General features: G+C 40.3%; 1 protein-coding gene across 9 annotated transcripts in view; it reads right to left on the bottom strand.

Moving 5' to 3' along the window:
- Positions 1 to 13,925, bottom strand: part of LOC135944397 (transcription factor SOX-5-like) — a 169,544-nt gene that overhangs the window by 80,985 nt on the left and 74,634 nt on the right. For 6 of the 9 annotated variants that reach the window (XM_065491293.1, XM_065491299.1, XM_065491294.1 and 3 more), the window contains one exon: positions 111 to 220. Coding sequence is in view for 4 of the 9 variants with exons in the window: in XM_065491291.1 (XP_065347363.1) it covers positions 111 to 220 (110 nt within the window). In the remaining 5 variants the exon portion in view is untranslated. Of the gene's footprint in view, positions 1 to 110; positions 359 to 13,925 lie in introns of those variants that run through there. The other 3 variants (XM_065491290.1, XM_065491289.1, XM_065491295.1) reach the window with 3 other exon arrangements.

Raw genomic sequence — 13,925 nt, 5'->3', positions numbered from 1 at the left:
AACTCTCTCACAATAAGCGGTCAGAAAAATTAAATTAATGTAAAAATATTGCTTTTAGTATAATTTAGAAAAATCATCGACGAATTGAAAAAATTGAAAAGGGTACTCACCAGCAACTCATGTGTATAGGGATCGCAGAAAGGCAAAGCCAACAGTGCAGTGCGTGCAGATTGGCGAGCAAACTGATGTGTAATATTTCAGTTGGTGTTTTCAGCAGATTCTGTGGACAAGACAAGAAGAAACGGCCGCGTAAGCTGGTGTTCAGTGCGAAAAGTGTTATCTTGAGACGAGAGAGACAGACACACAATGTGCGAGCTATGGACATGAACCACTTCGTGTGCGTGCTATGAACTTGTATGATGATGATGCTGAGCCATGATTTTTCACTATATATTTTTAAATGTTTGGTTATCCCGCACCGAAGCAGTGAGATATCACCACGCGAGTCTGAATTGAGGAGGAGCTAAATAACACTATTATTACCGGCAGATTAGATAAGAAAATTGCGCCGGTGGAGCTGCCGGTGTTGTTACACCCTTTAAGATGCGAGCTGGATCAATATTATTTTTTTGAGAGGAGCAGTTTTGGGAATTTCATGCAGTTTACAATCTCAGATACGAGACGAAATTATGCTCTCGACTTCTGATTGTGAGCCAAAGGTGTGTCATTGCTAACAAAATGACTCACAATTTGTCTCCCTCTCACAATCAAGTTCATGCTTCATGATTCACCTATAATCGGACTATTATTTACCTAAACTTTTATAATTTATTAATAATTTGATTTATTCATGAACAACTAATATTATTTATGAACATATTTTCATGCTTAAAATATAATTATATGCTTCAAAATTTCGTCAGTATATGTGTAGCGAAAATATTACAAATGGCTTTTTGAACAGAGAGGCGTATCAAAGGAGTTTAAGTGTCCCTGTTACTTGCAGCGCCCTTTTGAACTTGCAGGAGAACCCGATGTTGAAAGGTCTCTGATGGAAACGAGGCAGTCACGATTTGCGGACGCCTTTCCAATGGTCAGTGCGCATAAATCAGCACCAGAGACGATTACCTCTCTTAATTAATTCGCAACTAAGCTGTTGACCCAGAAACAGAGAGCGAGTCAAATTAAGCCTCACTCCGCACGAGCAGTATAATTTTTCTTGTCTCCGCGGAGAACACGGCAGCCATTGAGATGCAAATGTCACGGATGACCACCGATCGGCAATTACTCAGATGGATAGTCCTTGCTCGTTGGTGGAGAAATAATTAAGCGGCTGCCAGTCTGTCGTCGGCTTTTCATTTTCGGGCGCTACTTGTTCTTGGTTCAAGCTCACGCATGCACACAATGTGGCTTCAGCTCATTTGGCAGGAAGAATGAAGCTCGCGCGGCCCCAATTTTCGCGTGGTGGGTTAAAACAAATATGCACGTCGAGTGGAGCATTGTTTTCACGGGGCGGACTACTTTTCAGGCTCCCCCGCTTTTTTTCTCTCGGAGGCTCTGCGGCCGCAAGAGATAATGGAAACACAAGCCTCTCTTTCAGAAAAGGAAAATGATGAGGACGAGAGCGAAACTGATGATGAGAGACAAGGAGTAGAAGTTCAGCGTGACACACACGCACGCACTCGCACGCCGAGATATGCATTTTAAAAATTTATGTGTACTTTTTCAACTGGCGCGCATTGTGGAACAAGAAAGAGTTTATTTTTCCTACTTCCCCGTTTTCCTGTGTGTGACAAAGACTGCGTTGTCAGCTTCGTAATGAGAAACTCTTTTCGTTTAGTCTTTCCACTGCATAATTTGTAAGCCGAATAAAAGATTTAAATAGATGAGAGTAGGTGGAAAAAAAGAGTTAAATTAACTCTGCAGTGTGGATTTCTTTTTGAAGGTGATGACGCCTTAGGGGTGAACTAAAAGTTGTCCAGCTTGAGATCGTGTGATTATTTTTTTCTGTTTCTGATTGATTAAACAATAACCTACTTGTTGATTTTTCGTTTGTTTATTCAACTCGTGTTCAATTATTTTTATTTACTTTTCTAAAAACCAGGGTGAAAATTGTTTATTTCAGAATTTCGCTTAATAGCTTCTAACCTGAGTGATGGAGAGGAAAGATTAAATTCAATTGATCAAACTGTTCAAAATAATCAGGTGGAAATTACTACTTATCGAAGTTCGTGTCATTTTTAAGAGCGAACGATTTGTGCAATCGATGGATTGATCAGTCGGCACGTTTGCTTGAGCTCACGTCAGATCAATTGTAGTGGCGGGTAGCAACGAGCAAAGCGAAGCTGCAAAATGCTCTGGGTGCCGGCCTGCATAATGGCCAGTGTGGTCGGTGGCATTGAATTGGCGGTATAGCCAGGCAGCTCGCACAAAGAAAAAGACTTCTCCTGCTCGCTCACTACCCGCTTCTTTCGCCGTTTTGTTTGCCCAATACAAAATAGCTGGCACCGCTGGCGGCAATAAAGTTGCAACCTTTTATATAAAGACACACACAAATCCATTGTGTGCTCCCCGCCTGCTTTTGCACAACAATCGCCAGCCTCGTCGCTTTTCTTTTTCGCCAGCCACTGCCGAGAATAAAAGCCGCTCCACGAGCGCAGCGCAAATAAAAATACACTCGCCGTGTGGCTCTCCGCTGTACTTGAGGTTTTCACCTGAATATATTATTTATCTTGCACTGCTGCATCTGCTGCTCGCTCTCGGCGGTTTTCCATTTTTGTTCTGCGCACTTCGCGAGCGCTACCATTGCAAAAAGTGGCGGAAAAATAAATAAACTCGCGCTCGGCTGCACATGTTTGTTTTAAAATAAACTTTTGTGCACATGGAGGCAAGTTTCATTTTTGCAAAGCACCGGAGCGAAAATTTACAACCTCCGCAGGATTTTAACTTTTCCAGTCTCTCTCTCATTCACTGGCAGGTTCGTTCAATTCAAGTGCTGTTGATTCATTGTGCATGAGCCAACAATTGAGTTGTGCCTGCTTTTTCCAGCCAGCTACGTTTTTAATTGTGTGTATGGCATTCAAAAACACTTTAATAGAGATTTAAAACTCGCAGCCTGTATTAGGGATAATTGCAGCAGCATAATTTGAGTGCCATTCAACTCGTTCAACAGTGCAAATGTTCTGATGGAAGAGCGATTGTGCTGCGCACAAAGGTCACTTGAGTACACGCATTTCTCAAACTTTTCCGAGCTGAGTAACAGCCAAACGCATACAAAAGGCAGATGAGGATATAACGATCTATCTACAACGTAGCGAAATTATAACGATTCAACTTTTAATTACCTAAAACAACATTCAGAGATGTTTTGAATAAAAAATCTTTAGATTACCATTTCTTTAATATTGCACAAATCAGTAAATAATAGATTTTATGATAAATAATTCATAATCAGTCATGATTTTCGAAGTTGCCAGGATATGAAAGGTAAATGTATAACCAAATATTGTGATCAGAGTTTTCAGGATTAAAATTGATTTGGTTGTTCAAGCACCGCTTTGGCAGAGTAAAATTGATTGCCTGGTTTGTCTGGCCGCAACAAAAGCAGCCGCATGGAAAAGCCGCTCACCGATGGCAAAATCGTGCTGACGTTTGTCATAAAGTTGGTGCTGATAATCGCACAATTCGGAATTGAGGCGTGCGCTTGTGTGTGTCGCTCCTCCCGCACCGCCAGCTCGAAATTGAATTTTTCCTGCGCCAATGTGGCGGGAAAATGGGGTTTGACCTCAATCAATAGGTGCGGCGCCGGAGCGAGCATCACACACAGAGAAGAGTGCGGCCGCCGCAGCGAGTACCGGGCGTTAATTGCACCGCATTTGTTTCCCCGGCTCATTGTTTCCGACGCGTACAAAAGAGGACTTGATTGTGAGCGGGCGATTACTTTGGTGCCGCAGCCGAGCCGCTAATTACCCACCTTATTGTGCCGACGGTCGCGGTGGCGAGTGGGTTAATCTGCATTGTGCAAGCCTGCAGTTGTGTGTGCGGCATCCCCATTCACGGCGGCGATTACCTCTCGCGGATGGCTTTGTGTCATTCGGTCTATCTGCGCGGACAGAGTATTCAGCACGTGCAGAGTACTCTCCTCTAGCAGCTATGATTTGCTTTTATAATTTATTGCAGTTCAATACTTACTAATTTTTAGAGTTCAGAACAATTTTTCAGTCTGGGTGGGAGCGGCATACGATCCAATCATTAAGTGACTAAATTAATTGAAAAGGTTACATTTGCTGAGCAGCCGTAATAGTAAAAGCTACTCACAATCAGGTGTGTCTGGTTTAATTAATTAACAACGTAATAATTCTGCACCAAACCACAGTAATATATTTCAATTAGTTTGGAAAAACGTTGACCGCTAAAACGAAACGTAGACCTTTAAATTAATTAAAATTTATGTTAATAATTTTAAGGACTTTTAAGAACAACGGCACCAACATCAACATTAATTATGTTAAACTACTGTGTTCATTCCGTCAGGACTTATCCTGAGCCGGCTATACCTTCCCCCCCCCCCCAGGTAGGGTTAAGTCTGAGACTGCACCGCTCCTTTAGATCGGCCCTTGACATTTTATGGATGAAAATACCTTGTAAAATTTATAACATTCCATATATTTATTCTATCTCAGGTTGCTTATTGAGGGAAGTTTTGAAAAACCAATTATTGATATGATAGCTCAAGATTTAGCTATTTAAATACTATTATATTATATTAATTAAAATAACTCTGACAATCTAACGTTTTGAAGTTTTAAATATTAAAAAGTCACACACATTGACTTGTTGCGGCAAATTTTTCTGGGGACATGATCCGAAACATATTTTGCTAAATAAGTGGAACAAAACTCGAACCACAAGGGGTGCAAATTGCGCACGAAATCAGGAAATTACAAATATGCTGAGAAAATCGAGTGGTGGGTGATGAGTTGCATAAATGCGCTGCAACGCTGCGGTGCGGTGTTGTTCTCCCCTTTGCCGGAAGTCGGCCAATATTGCATAAGCAAAAGTATTTAGCCGTGTTAGCGGAGCAGGCGACGCGCACTTACGGATTTGTGTTCTTTTCTCGCGCCTTCACCCCCGCCTATCGCATCATGAAAGAGTTCCAGGGGGTTGATTCATGCGGCACAGGGGCGCGCGTTGTTTTTATCCACATGCGACGACTCCCTTGTCTCAAACTCATTTCCGACTCATGCAGGGGATATTTAATTTCTGATTCGCCCTTTACACACAATTCAACGACAGTCGATCGACGTGCTGTGAATTTTTTCAATTTTCTCCGGGAAAAACTTTCGCCGTTGTACACTGCGCCGGAAATGAGCGTTTGCCGGATTTCGCCTTTCGCCGATTTTTGCGCTGCTCCAGCCTCTTTCAAAATTTATGCTTTCGGTCTGACACGCCTGTCGCGCGGGTGGCATATATCGGCTCGCCCGCAGGGGTGGGGAGACAAAAGCAGCCAGCTCGGCGGCATTGTCGAATATTAATAGCTGTTGTGGCGCTCGAGGGAGTGCTCTGCCAGAGTGAGAGGTAATGATGACAACGTACACCTCAAGGGTATTGGGGAAACAACAAAAGCTGTCGTCACCTTCTGAAGTAATGACACCTTCTGAATTATGCATTCTCACAAGAGGGTTTGTTTTCAGCTGCAGATGAGTGACGCTGAGCACAACGTCGCCGCTGTTTTCAGAATTTTTTTAAACGCCGTCAATTATGCATGGCAGACGCTATGACATCATGAGGGATTTAGTTTGAGCTCCGTGAAATCGATTTCATCTGATGGAAACGAATCAGATTACATGGATACAATCACACGTATACCTTTTTTGCAGTTTTATAAAATAATACAAGTATCACTTCATCATAAAATGAAAAATTTTGTATAAATTTTATCAGCCAGCTAATATTTGTTTTCTTTTAGCAGCATATTTTACTAAGAACTAGCAAATTACACACTCTAAGAAATTAGGATCTCAATGACAATTTATTATGTAAAAATCATATAATCCAAAATTGACTGTTAAGTTTTCGCTATGGAAAAATATTTTGAGATGTTCTTCAATTTAATTTAATCTTCTCGCAGGCATAAATTAATTCAAGAATAGCAATTATATTAAAAGTTGCGATTTTTAATAAAAAATCAAAAATATATTCTTTTATTAAATATTTTGTACAAATAGTAAATAAATAGAATTAAAATGTTGATTAAGCGCCCAGACCCCCAAATTGTCATTCGCCGTAGATGGTATTTTTTAGGCCATGAGGAATAAGCGAGCAAGTCGGCAGGAAAGAAGTCGAGAACAGGCATCGCAATATATCAACACACCTCCCAAGACAATACATAAAAAAGCAGAAGCCGACATAAAGAAAGTCGTTTGTTTTGTCAGCATCAGCGTGCCATTCTAACGAACGACTCGCTCGAATTTCCTGTGTCACCTCGCTCTCTGTTTTCTTTAGGTCTTTCTTATGTGTCCCATAAAACTTCACACATCGGTGTAGACGCCACACGCTGAATAAAAAGCCTTGTGCTGCTACTGGCAGAATTTCCGCTCTCACACCCCTTTGTGGAATTACTTCCATTGCCTGAATTTTTCATCGAGCGAAATACTAAAGCTGCTGTTTAACATTTTTATTTCTCTCTTCAAATAAAATTAGCCGGGTACACGATAAAAAAGGAGAAACAGACTTCTACGCCGCGGCACAAGGGCTGCATCGGCGACGAGAAAGAGTCTGCTAGCTGTACAGCATAAGCGCAGCGCGTTTGATGTTTTATTTTTCACTTATTACGGTGCATCTCTCGAGCTGATTTGCAGATTAGTCGAATTATCCAATCTTTTTAGTCTCCCTCCGCGACGGCACACACAGTTTCTTTCTCTTTCGCAGATGAGGAGCGCGTGTAGCGAAAGAAAGGCGCGCGCTCGTCCAAACACAAGGGGTCGATGGGGGTGCAGAAGAGCTAGGTGGCCCCTTTTTCTTTCGCGCTGAGCGTGCAATCAAAGTTGATTCAGAAAGAAGATAGAGGCACAAGAAAACGCAAAGATAATAACTCTGCTGTATTGAGAGCTTTCAAGAAACGAGCGGGAAACTTTTTTTCTCTTTTGAAGAAAAAAAGCGAGTCTCTTTTCCTCGTTGTCTGATTATGAGATGAGTGACTCCCCTCCCCACGAATTTAAATCAGCTTGCTTTTCTGTCGGTTGTAATTACTTTGGTTACTGCTCAGCACGAGATTTTTAAAATTACCTTTTTGCCTGCATGCCACTCCTGCTATATAGATTTTTAATAAAATAAATACTTGCAACTATGACGTCAAAGAATAATATTCCTACTGAGATCCATTTGCGAAAATTTGGGTGACTTGAACGAAGGAAATTAAAGCAGGCTGATTAAAACTAATTTACAATAACTCTTGCATATTTCACATATTGTCAGTTGCTGGATAAAAATTCAACGAGAACAAATCATCTAAAATCTAGAACTAGTCGATCAGTAGCTTCAAAGGTTTTTGCTATCTATAGCCAAAAAATATATATAATTATGCGTTGAATTTGGACAAGAATGTCTATTATTGCAAATTCTTTGAATTGAAGTCAACTTTGTAAAAGTATGAAAAGCATATTCTCAAAATTGCATTACAAAATGCTGTCGTTATTCACATATTGAAGAGTTTGTATGCATGATGTATTTGCATGAGTCCAATTTTCTTTGATGTCGAAAACATTCGAACAGCAAGCCCGCAGATGATTGTTTCATGTATGTTTTATCAAGAGCGGAAACGCCATTCCCGCTCTGACCATAACAAGCTCTCCGTTCGCTCTCCATCCACTCTGGGTTGAATATGTAACGCACTCGCAAAGTTATCTGGTTAGATTTACTACTTTTATGGGTGAAAGATAAAAAGGCCGCACAATTTTTATATTCGCGGCTGAAAAAGCAAGTCGAGAGGGCGAGACGTTCAGACTATGAAATACAGCACAACTGCCGTTGGAGGTAAAACTCGCATATATATTATTTGCACGCACCAATACATGCGAATTTATTATACACGTGTGTGTGTGTGTCCGAGTACCCAGCCAGCTCTTTTGCAAACACAGAGAGAGAGAAGAGTGGTGCACGCGTGAGGGGATACACTGGCCGTTCGCTCCTTTGTGGGCACGCATGTGTGCAAATTTCGCGGATCTAATATCACCACCAGCGTCCGACGATCTTCGTGCGCGGGGAGAGAGATGCCTAATGGCAATATAATTCACTGGAGCCGACGTAATTCGCTTCATAAATCTCGATTTTGTTGTTTTCATTTTGCATACACGCGAGATCTCGTCTGCATGTGCGTTGGAAGCAAAACAATAACAAAAACGAGCGACCGCAGCAATTTTGCTCACAGCTCAAGTGCTAAACGAACATCTCCTCTTTCTTTTTCTCTGCGATAAAAATAATAAAGGGGAGTAAGATGACACTAACTAATGCGAGCGAAAATGACTAAAGCTCCACTTTTGTTTTCAAGCGTTGCACGCAGGTGGCTTCAGTTTCAACTGACTCTGCACTTTCAAATAAAATTCTCACTGTATACACACGACATTCTCTACAGAATGAGAAATTAACTCGTGACAATGGTATAAATTGGAATGAGGCAAAATTGAAAATAAATTATGTATAGTGTGGCCTAGAAACTTATCAAAACTTTAACTTATTTTCCATGAGATTACCAATAATGGATTCTAGTTTGAGAGACTTAACCCACCAGTATTGCCTTCAATTTTGGAGAGTTAAAAACGACGAATTGGAATAGAACGAGGATGAAGTCTGTTTTCATTTATTCCCAATATTTTGTTTGCTCTTTTTATCCTTGTCCGAGGACCGGGAAGGGCGCCACTGCACTAGCACGAATGCTGAAACTCTGGGTCCCAATAACACCGCGAACGGATAACATGGGTGCACCAGGCCGCACAGGGACACAGCCCACTGAAGGGCCACTTGCCTTCAAAATTTGGACCAATATATAAAAATGGGAGAAATAATTTATATAACACATTATTATTAATGGTTTATTAAACGCAAAATATGCGTGCAACACTCTACATCTAAAGGTTAATCAATTTTTACACATTTTCGCTGCTTCTCTCAAAGTAAGTTTTCTTGCTGTACACTTTTGGATATGATATTTTTCACAAGTCTCGCCACAGAACTTACATCTACAATCATAATTAGGCTCATAGTGAAACGTTGCATTATTACAGAAAATATAGTGATATCCATGACAAGCAAATCTTGCAAAAATATGTCTATCAGGAAAATCAGGGCCACGCCAGTTGTCATTAATCATAGTTTCAGTCTCAAAAAACTCAGAACAAATTAACAGTCTATTTGTTTTCTTTTCTTCACAGAACTTTATATACACATCAGTCTCTGGTAGATTAAATCTAACCTTTAAGTCAGTTACATATAAATTGGAGTCTTTCGCAACATTAAAGAGTTCAAAACTGCAAAGGCGAATGTCGATTGATGCATCCTTGTGACTATCCAAAATAAGAAAGAGAGTTGTAACCTTTTAAGAATGGTCAAGGAGGCAAGTGGCCCTTGAGTGGGCTGGGTCGCTGTGCGGCGTGGTGCGCCCATGTTATCCGTTCGCGGTGTTATTGGGACCTGGGTTTCAGCATTCGTGCCAGTGCAGTGCGCGCCCTTCCCGGTCCTTGGACAGGGATAAAAAGAGCAAAAAAAAATGAAAGGGACAGTGTTTTTCCATCGCCACTAATAAAGCAAACTATTGACTTTTCTCAAACGCAAGTGGCACCCTGTAATGTCTCTTTTTAGCAAGGGGAATCTTATGGTAATTAATAAAATACCTGTAAGAATTAAAAGGTATTCTCGGATGTTCTAGACTAATCGAGACAAATACCGATAATAATTCAATAATTAATTAAAGCAGATTTAACAGGATCTTGCATGCATAATAAAAGGCTGACGTGTAAGTTTAAGTTAACGTGTATTAATTAATTAAGAAAACCTCAATAATTGTGCATATGATTTTACAAATGATATCAATTCTAATATTCACTCAAATCTTGATTCTTGTCAAGTCTTTTCACTTGTGTGTCTTTCAGTTCTTCACTTGCTCTTGTACTCACGGCTTGTTAACATGGTCATTAATGGACCTGAATGTGGTTGCTTTGCTGATAAACTGTGCTGCTGGTGACCTCTTGTTCTCGGTGCAGTTTTCTTGTGGTTGCTTATTGTTGAAAACAATGATTGTCTGCTTCGATTGAATACGCCTTTCCTGTGTGAGACAGGAAAAGTAGTTCTGCCCATTTGGCTTGGCTCGGACACAGGGAAACCCACATAAAACCTGTATCGCAGAACTCACGTTCACCACAGGTGTTGATAGGGCCTGATTACTAAGTCAGCGGCCACAGTTAGCACTTCCACTGCACTTGTGTCTCTCAAGACTCCTCTCCAGCATCTGACCTCGTCCGCTCGGACGCAGTCTTCCACTTGTTCCTTCGCAACAAACCTTCTTCAACTTGGTTGGTGGAAAATAACCAATTGTTTGGTCGTGTAATCTCATTGGTTCATACAATAATGGATAGCATAATAGTTTACAGAAATAGCGTCTTATCCAAAGGTCGAACACCCTCACCCTTTGTCATAAAGCTACTTTTTTGTTATTCTTCTAAGCACACAGGTGTGCATGTCGAATTGGCTAAGCCCGGGTCGTACACAATAAAAATAGTTTCCTTAGAAAAACACATCTGGACATCATAAAGAGAGCTCCTCACGTTGCAATTAACATTCCAAGATAAACGTATTTCTTTTAGATGTCAAAGCTGGTGTTATCATATCCCTGGTCACCCAAGGATAATTTATCATTGCACAAGTATTGAGTTCATTTTATTATTGGTTTTCCATAGATTTAATTACCTATTTTATTGCACGATTTATAGCGAAATTTATTTTATACTTGCAAAAATAGCATAGGTATTTAAGGGTTAGGAGGTGAAAATAAAACCTTGCGGGATCTTGAACAATTCTTCTCTTTTATAAGACAGTCACTTGGCGACTAAGTCTAACAGAATACAAGGACCTTTAAACAGAATTCATGTTCGAATTTAGAATAAACAGTTTAAGAGAATTGACTTGAAGAACAATTTAAAATTAGAAAAGAATTTACCCGAATGAACCGGGTCCTTCTCAATTAAACGCTCGGAACTCTTAAGATGCGACTTGTTGGCTTGTGTTTCCGGCGAAAACTACATAATTTAAATTCAAAATCTCTCTCTGTTGCTTAAACGAATTTTTAACAAATATCGCCTAACAATCATTAATAACAATACCCTAGACCAAAAGTGAAAAAGGAATGGGAGTTCGGCTCCGCAACCAGGTATATATATATTTCATTTTTTGCAGAGCAACAAATTAAAAAATGGTCATTGTTCCCTTTTGAAAATATGTTCATATAGTGGCCAATGAATTCATTTTGTCCTCGCCTTTTCATTTTCCAAGCTATGAAATCGACTTTAAACTTAAATGCTGCAATATACATATAAGTAAACGCACACATTTAGTTCACGAACACCTTTTATTTGGTTTTTGTATGTTGCAGCCTTATTATAAAATCAGTGTGTATAACAAAGAATGAATTCCGTGCATCTTTATCGCAGATAAGATGCTAAAATCTAAGGGTAGTTTTTCAAACACTAATTTAAAATCGGAACTCATTGTCATTGCTAGCAATTTTTCCAAGTTGTATTCGCATGTCTGACAGTATGGTGGTTGATTAGATCAAGAACACCAAACTATCCCCCATTTGGTCGTGTGTGAACTCGATGAATGTCCAGTTTCGAGGTATTTCGTTCCTCAAGCTTATAAATCAGCTAACACGCGTTAAAATTCATCCGGAACATTAAAATACAATCCACTTTCTACAAAGTATAACCAAATCACAAATTTCAAAGTAAAAAGTTCAAACAAACCATTTAAAGTGTGTATTTCGAGACCAGAGAAATTTGGTGGACTAGTGGTCAGTCGTCAGTCATTCACTTCTGAGTTCCAGTTATTCAGCAGTCTTGCTCGAGTCCATAAAGTAGCCGTAGGCGACAGAGTGAGGCACCCAACGCTCCTCTTACTGCTGGACAGACCGAATTTATGCTTGCTGAATGCAATTAGCATTCGCTGGCCAGATTCTGACGCACAGATTAGGGGACAGGTTGTTGCGCAATTATTATTGTAATTTTGCGCTTAATTTTTTAGCTCTTCATTCAAGAAGTCATAAAGTGAGAGAGTGCGAAGAACGGGACCAGAGAATTAAAAAAGCACGCCTGACAAAGTGGCTTTCGCAATCGCTAAATTTATAATAATGAGCCGGGAGGAGCGTATCGCATAAATTTCGGTTTTATCACTTCGTCGAGCTGGAAATGGGCTGAAAATTCATTTTCCGCGGCAGCACTCTTGTCCGCATTTAATCGGCAGAGGTCATCTTCGCTCTCACTGCCGCCACAATGGAAGAATATCTTCTCAAGATTTATTGCGTGTTGTTCTTGTCCGCTTTTTTGCTCGCCTGGCGCTTGTACCACTTCACGTTGAAATATTGTTCACGCAGTTCGCAATGGACTCTCGTTTTTTGAAAAATAATTATAAGCATCAAGTGAGTAGAATTTTAAATTTGTGCGTGAATTTATATGCTTCCAACGCGCTAGAAGTCTGCTATGCTAAATTTATATCACTTTGTTCCCGATTTTTTCCATTTTTAAGCAATTAGAATAGTAAGAGTTGAAAAAATTAAAATTTTAAATAGTATAATTTATGCCTTAAGAATAAAAGATATTGCAAAATATTTGAAGTTTTGTGAATTTAAGGTCATATAACCAAATTAATGCGCGAGGAATTGCAAGACACGAATAATTCTCAATATTTTAAATCCCTGTGGAACCAACTTTCCAATTCTAAATACTTCAATGGGATACTTAAACTTATTTCGAATAAGTAGTAAGAATATATGGAGCTCGTATACAATGCTCCATTTTCGCGTATTTGACATTAATTATCATCATTTTAAACTATTTTGATTCGGAAAATGCATTAAATTATTAGATTTGCCGAACTTTTGCACTTTAGAACAAATAAATTAGCAGCGGCCACATTTCACGTCTTGGCGAAAAATGAACAACATTTGAACGCAGGCATGGTGTGTCTGAAGAGGAGCGGTTGTGTGTAGTTGTCGCGCATCTCTCCTCTCTTTTTATTTTTAATATCACACCGCGCAAGCACAATGTTTTTCAGCGGGCACAGAACACAAGCAACATCTAGACCGGCCGTATAACCCGCTAATAAATTATGAAGTGTAATGAATTTATGTGCTTTTTATAGCGCACTTGGAAGGACAAGCTTTCAGAGGGAGATTCTCTCTCTTGTATTCTCAGCGGCCGCGCAGAGAAAAATACACTCTCGATTCGTACGTTTTTAATATTATATAAGAGAATTATTAATCAGCAGTTGCGGTGGCGGCAGCAGCGGCCGTGTTCCTTTTTATGTAGCCCCGAGTCGTAAATTTCCCTTTTTGCGCATTTAAATGACGCGATTAGATGCTTTTCCCGCCGAGAAAAACACCACTGGCTGCTCTTAAAAGATCAGCAGCCGAGGCCATCATCGCCGGCTAAATGATTTTTTTCGCTTAAACACACCGCGCCGTCTCGATTATGGAAGCTTTCACATAAATCCAGGCGAAAAGATTGGCCACCTCTCCGCGCGGTGTGCATGCTCGTTTTATCTTTTTTCTTTCTTCGCGCCGCCCGCGTCACCTTTTTGTCTCTCGAACAGCCCACAATCAGCTCGCCGGCCCCTAAATTAACGCGAAAATGACGACGGCTGCGGCTAACAAAGTCGGCGATGCCGCCGCTTGATTGTCGTAAAATTAAGCAGGAATTCGAGAAATCCGCTCGCTTGGTCGC

The sequence above is a fragment of the Cloeon dipterum genome, chromosome 4 (assembly GCF_949628265.1).
Source record: "Cloeon dipterum chromosome 4, ieCloDipt1.1, whole genome shotgun sequence".
NCBI classification, from domain to species: Eukaryota; Metazoa; Arthropoda; class Insecta; order Ephemeroptera; family Baetidae; genus Cloeon; species Cloeon dipterum.
The sequence above is the reverse complement of the archived record's forward strand: the minus strand, read 5'-3'. Positions and strand labels throughout refer to the sequence as shown.